The 6,253-nt window shown below is 58.4% G+C and overlaps 1 protein-coding gene and 1 long non-coding RNA gene across 5 annotated transcripts in view; one reads left to right on the forward strand and one right to left on the reverse strand.

Moving 5' to 3' along the window:
• The window catches only part of LOC144225379 (uncharacterized), a 3,948-nt gene extending 1,119 nt beyond the window's left edge, over positions 1–2,829 (forward strand). Inside the window, exons 2-4 of one of the 2 annotated variants that reach the window (XR_013333283.1) lie at positions 1,133–1,317; positions 1,540–1,695; positions 2,002–2,829. This is a non-coding gene — a long non-coding RNA (uncharacterized LOC144225379). Of the gene's footprint in view, positions 1–748; positions 1,318–1,539; positions 1,696–2,001 lie in introns of those variants that run through there. The other variant, XR_013333282.1, reaches the window with a different exon arrangement.
• FLI1 (Fli-1 proto-oncogene, ETS transcription factor) overlaps positions 1–6,253 on the reverse strand; it is a 126,895-nt gene that overhangs the window by 119,757 nt on the left and 885 nt on the right. The window contains exon 1 of one of the 3 annotated variants that reach the window (XM_077756548.1): positions 1,545–1,633. The exons of 1 other annotated variant lie outside the window; for it this stretch is intronic. Coding sequence is in view for 1 of the 2 variants with exons in the window: in XM_077756547.1 (XP_077612673.1) it covers positions 29–46 (18 nt within the window). In the remaining variant the exon portion in view is untranslated. Of the gene's footprint in view, positions 1–28; positions 481–1,544; positions 1,634–6,253 lie in introns of those variants that run through there. One more of the 3 variants, XM_077756547.1, reaches the window with a different exon arrangement.

Genomic DNA, 6,253 nt, shown 5'->3' on the forward strand with positions numbered 1-6,253 from the left:
CTCCCGCGCCCACCGCCCAGTCGCTTACCTTAATAGTCCCGTCCATTTGGCCAAGTCTGCAGCCGAGCCCCCCAATATTCCACACATTGACCCGGTTACAGCCTGACCTCGCAGCCCCTTCGGATTAGCCCGGCGCGGCCTCCCTGGCGCCCTGGGCCCTCCCTGCGTGCCCCCCACGAGCGCCCTGCCCTCGCTCCCCTGTGCACGTTTGTTGTTGTAGCGGAGCGAAAAAGAGACAGTTAACCGGATGAAACTTTTTTTTCAGCTAATTTTGGGAAGTGACTTCACTTTGCGAATCGGGGAGGAAGTCCTATCTCTCTCTCTCTCTCTCTCTCTCTCTCTCTCTCTCTGTCTCGCGCTCTCCTCTCTCTTCTCTCCCCTCTGCTCTCTCCCTCGTCTTCCCTCCCCCCACACCCCCTCTTCCTCCCCTCTGCTGGTCCTGCTTTTCGCATCACACACACTATATAAATATACCCGGAGATGCCCAGATACATTCAGGCGCAGCGCACACAGGATACTTGCTCCTGGGAGATAAGAGAGAGCTGGGAACAATGCCGGGGTCCACGCCCGGCGCCCGCGCCCTGATTCTCGAAGTCTGCACCCCCACCCCCAACACCTTCCCCCAAAGTCCAAAACCAAACGCCTTTGGCCTCCTTCCTTTTCCCGGGGCCTTTGGCCGAAGGTGGCCCTCCTGACTCATTCACTTTCCGTTTCTTCCCACAGATACGTTCATTAATGCTTTTTCCAGCCAGAGTCAAACTTATGGGGGGGTGGGGGGTGGGCACTTTACTCGGGCTGGGGATAACCTGGAGCCTACTGCCAGGAAGATCCGGACTCAGACCGAAGCAAACTAACCATTAAAAAAAAAAAATGCATGCAGTGGGAATTTTTCCACTCGGGCCCTCGGCTGCCGAGTCGCGGCAGACTCCGGGAGCGATGCACCCGCGGACGCCGACTCGGGGCGGTTTCGGAAGGACCCCACCGTCGGGGGCGCGGACTAGCTCCCAGCGCATTGTTAGCAGAAGGGCGCCCTCCGGACGAAGCGCCTACACCCTTTGCTCCTGGAGAGCTCCCGGAGCCCGCCCAGGGCCGGGACCCGCGCACCGTAGGCCACCTCTCCGCGCCTTTTTAGGGTCCAACCCCTCGCACTTCACCTGACCAGACAAGTCCCAGCGCTCCGCCAGAGCCGCCTATTGCAATGCGACTCCGAGCCCCCAAGAAACCAACACGACCGCAGGACGTTCCCTCCACACTGGTCAACAGGTCTGCAGAGCGCAGCACTCAAGATCGCGGCACAGACTCAGACTTGCCCCTCGGGTGAGCCCCCGGGGTCTGTGCTCGGGACCGTCATCCCCACCCAGCCGTGAGGCCAGCCGGCTTTCGGCCCGCCTTGTCGGTCCCCGCCACCCGGAGACATCCCCCGAACCCTCCGGTTGGGGCAGCCTCCGGAGCCCGGGCGCAGCGAGGGGACCCCCCCCCTCAAACCTCCTCCCCCAGGCGCTCTCGGCCTGACTCCCTTCTCCCCAACCTCCAAAACAGGTTACCTTGTCCACGCTCTCCAGACCACGCTTTGGACTTTTTCACTTTTATTTAAGAGTCCACCCGGGGAAAGAGGAAAAAAAAAATCCAGAGGAGATCCGAGTCAATTGGAAAGAAAAAAAAAAAAATCAAAGGGTATCCACAGCGGCGAAAAAGGTGACTTATTTAATTCTTTATTTCTTCTGGAGCAATTGAGCCAGAAAGCTAGCNTGCTCCGGGGCTCCCCTGGGACCGCCACATCTGGTTACCGCTAGCGGGGTCAGTCCCCCCCTTTGCCTGGGGCCACCAGTTCTGGAGTTCAATTAAAAGAAATCAGGCTTAACCCTTTCCTCCCCTAGGCAGGCCGCCTGCCCTCTCACTCTTCCCTTCAGTTTTTCCACATGCTTTCCAGAGAGGAAAGAGGTTAAAGGGAAAGGAAGAATGAATTACATCCTTTCAAACCCCAAATTGTTTCCTTTTCAGCCCAGACTCTGCCGACTTTCAAACGACAACAGGGCTTTCAAGAGGGTGCGGGGAGACCGCTTCCCACCCGGACCCGCCAGAAACCGGGCACCCCCAGCCACATTGCCCCTCTTTCAGGCAGAAGGGATTCCAACTCCACCACCGGAGGCCCCCTTCTGGGTCCTGGGCAAACACTGAGGTTGCTAATGGCCACCCCACAACGGCAGGCTGCTCCCCCTTCCTGATGCACTCCTTCTAGAGCCTGAGAAGGCACCACTATGGCAAAAATGTTGGCTAGGTCTCTCTTCCCAACTTCTATTGGGCCTGACAATGATCATATTATCTTCACTGCACTTATCAGTAGAGTCACCCCAGTAAGCCACACACCCCCAATTCCCTGTAGCCACAGCTGCCTCTCCCATTGGGAGTTGCTCAATATGCAACTAGATTCAACTGAGGACTTGCCCTGGTGTTTTAACTGTAGAGCTCAATAGCACTTTCTGTTTCTCCCTGGAAAACCAAAGCTCTGGCAATTTCTTATTTTTGAAGATGGGGGAGGGGGGCAAGAGCCGAGGCTCGCATTGGCACAACTGTCACCCCTTTGTGACCGACTGGCACCACTGCCATGCCTTTTGCTATTTCCCAGCCCCTCCATGAAGAGCTCCTGATCATTCATAAGGTCTTCCACCCAGGAAGGAGAATCCACCCCCACCCCCAACTGGGAACAGCAGCTCTCTGAGGGATTCGAGACTCCCTCCACCCTATACTGACACTCTGGTGGGCAAATTTGCCCCACTTACATAACTCTGGGTTTGCCTCCCAGCTCCTGCTGCTGCTTCTATTTTAAATCCCGAAGGGGGAAAAAAAAAGCCCTAACCAAACACAACAGTAAACAAGTCTGCCCTGTTTCATGTGGTTACCACCAGACATCTGGAAAGATGGTTTGATCCTGGCAGCTCACATTGTTTTCACGAGCAGCCAAAGAGAATATTTCGAATGTTTGCATTGAGACAAATTGATAGAGAGCCTGTGGTGAAGCCTGCTACAAATGAAATCTGTCTTTGAGTTGGGGAGGTGAAACTCCTCCCCTTCTCTCCCTCTCCCTCCCCTTCTCTCTCCCCTTTCTTCCTTTCTCTCTCCCTTCTCCCCCTCTCCCTCCTCCTAGCATAGCCAGGGACTGGTTACCCCAGCCTACACACTCGCACACACCCTCTCTCCTGGCTCACCAGAGACTGTCCTGCCTGCCTTTCCCAGACTGGGCAGGGCTGGTGACCAGCGGCTGTGCCTGCTACCGCCGGTGCCCATTCCAGCAGCCCCGGACCGACTTCCAAGTCAGGGAGCACACACACACACAGCCAAGGCTGCGGGGCCAGCACTGAAAACAAAGGCTCTCAAGTGGGGGGCCAACAGAAAAACTCACCACACATTTCTAAGCCCAGGGTCACGGACAGAAAGCACGCACACGGCGGCGAATATTTAGGAAACATGTGGATTTTGAGCATTTTCGCTGGAACTTTCGTGGGATGACTTGCCTCGCACCATACGCACTTGACAGTATTTTCAAACATGCGGAAGTCCTGCTTCCCCCGGGAGGGGAGCGGCTGGGTGAAACGTGTCTTGGCTCTCTCAATGTCAGCCCTTTTGACCCGGTCAAGGCTTTCCAGACGCGACTTCCTGGGCTTCTTTGGTCCCAGCCCAGGTTGGGGGGGTGGGAGGACGCGACACTCGGAGCCGGGTCCCCGGGGTGCCTCCGGACCCGGGGACTGCTCCGTCCCTTGAAGCCCCGAAAGATGCCAGGCCTGGCACAGGCTCTCGGGCGGATCCTTTCNTGCAGCTTCAAGTGTCTGGCCCCTCGCTCGAGGCCATAATTAATTTGAGATTTATTTTTATTGGAGAACTCGAGTCTCGTCTGACCTTAGCCAAACAAGGCAGCTCGAGCCGCCCCTGGATGCGCTTGAATGCCGGGGAATATTTCTGCAGGAAGGCTCTGCAGGCGCGCCTGCTTTGAATTTGTTTCTCAGACTTCATCTACGCACAGATTGAAGGAAGATTTAGAGCCTCTGCTCGCCCTGCCCGCTCCCCACGCTCGTTCTTGCCTTAGCGCCAAGCGGGTTCCAAACGCTACGTGGGAGGCCGCGGCGGCGGGAGGGCCGGGGGCCGGCGGGCCAGGCTGGGGGAGGGTCTCTGCGCCCCGGGCCCGAGGCGCTCGGAGGAGGCCGGGTCCCCAGACCACGCGGCGTCGACGCGGAAATCCCAAGGGAGTCCGAGGCCGACCAGAGAGCGCAGGCTCACAAGAGGTGGAGACCAGCTGGGTGCCGGGNAGGAGGGAGAATTTCATCCCCTCCAATCTCTGGCCGCCCCAACCGGCATTTATTCTAAGTACAGACCTGTGTCCTTGAAACCCCGCTGCAGGACCCGTCGGCCAGACGCTGCCCCTGGGCCGGGCCGCGGTGAACATTCTGGGGCCACAAGCCTCCTTTGGTCTCGTGTGAGGGGTGGGTGTCTCTTCCAGCATAAGGCAGGGACTGAACCAGGGTAGGTGGTGGGGGAGTGAGAGCATGGAGCCTGGAAGATTCGCTAAGGGGGGGGGGGCCTGCAGGACCCTGACCGTCTCCGCGGGGCAGGCGAGGGGCCTTCCGAATTGTGCTCCTCGCGCTGCTATCGACTGCGATTTGCACAGCACGGGGCCAGGATTACACGCCGGTCTCATGCGTGCTCCACCCCGTATCTGCAAGTGGAACGTCCAGGTTGAAAGCTTCACTGGGGGCCAGGCTCCCAGGGTTGGAATTCTGGCTCTGCACTTAGCCAGCTCTGTAGGCTTGAACAAGTTCCTTAACCGCTCTGTGCCTCAGTGCCTTCATCTGTACATTGGTGTCATAATAGGACCTACCCCTCGGAGGGCTATTTGCCTGGCAGTCCGCACAATTCTGTTATTATTTGTATCTTGGCTCCGCCCCTCAAAAGCTGGGTTACGTGAAGCTCTCAATACCTCGGTTTGTCATCTGCAAAATGGATCGCCTCCTAGGGTTGTTACTAATATTAAATGAGTTAGTATAAATACAATGCTTAGAACAGGGCCTGGAAAATGTAAGGGGTGCCTTGACGGTACCACCATTATTCATCTACTGAGTGTTATTGTCTTAAAGAGTCATTCGTGTTCTTCTCTCCTTTCCCTTGCCCTTTCCAACCTCAGAGCCACCCTAAGTGCGCTCTGCGGATGGCTCCCTGAGCACTCGGGGTTCTCAGAGCCCAGATCGCTGCGGGGGGACTGAGCACCCTTGGCTGCCGGCCCCGCGCAGCTCCAGGCTCCCGGGCTTGGGCGCCTGAGCTCTTGGTGTTTGTCAACAACCTCAGAGCCGGGGGCCGGACGCGCAAGGGCAGGGGCTTGGCAGCGGGGACTGTTTGTGCCCCTCTGGCAAATGGTCGGTGTAGGGAGCCGGCGGAACAGACCCAAGATTGTCCCTGCCACGCAGACCTCTCGCCGCCGTCAATGCACCCCTTTGTGCAACAATACAAACTTTGTGGCTGCTGAAAAATCCATTTTTCCCCCTTGAAAAGAGCTCCTGCGGCGAGCGGCTCCTTTGGCTGCCCACAGCTCCTGGACGGCCGCCCCCCTCCCCCTGCTCCCCACTGCGGACCGCTCCGCTCTCCTGGGCCCGTTTGCTTTCTCTCCGACTCTTGGCCTGGGTCAGTCTCCTGGGCTCCCACTTGCCCCTCTAGGGTTCGTCATCCCTGAGGTTTGGGATCTCCGAGTGTGTGCAGAACGGGGGATGGGGTGGGAGGGGCGGCTGGGTGGGAGAGAGACCGCAGCTCCCCCGCCCCGGGGCCACTTGCCGCGCTCCGCGCCCGGCTGCCAGCGAGAGCTCGCGGCGCGTCAGGAGCTGGGAGTGGCGGCGGGGGGAGGGGTCACAGCCTGCCTAACCTCTCGGGAAACCTGGACCCAAAGAGCCCCAGCGCGCTTTAGACTCCGGTGTCTGCTCTGCCACGGCCTGGGGGCCATCCGTCCAGCCATCCATTCACTGGTTGCCGGTACACGGATGCGCTTATTTGTCATTCATTCCGGCCTCCTTAAAGTGACTCTAAAACTCCTGTAGACCTTGGGAAGGGGTGGGAATCGGGAATGCTACCTCGTGTCAACAAATTTCCCCTTAGGGAAATGGGAGGAGGGCTGGACGCAAAAGTGGCGCTCCCCCCTGGAGGTGGCCACGTGCCGGCAGACTGACCCACACTGCGGTGGCCTCTGCGGATGCGGGCGGGAGCTCAGCCTGCGCAC

This window comes from Crocuta crocuta, unplaced genomic scaffold, assembly GCF_008692635.1.
Source record: "Crocuta crocuta isolate KB4526 unplaced genomic scaffold, BGI_CrCroc_1.0 scaffold172, whole genome shotgun sequence".
NCBI lineage: Eukaryota > Metazoa > Chordata > Mammalia > Carnivora > Hyaenidae > Crocuta > Crocuta crocuta.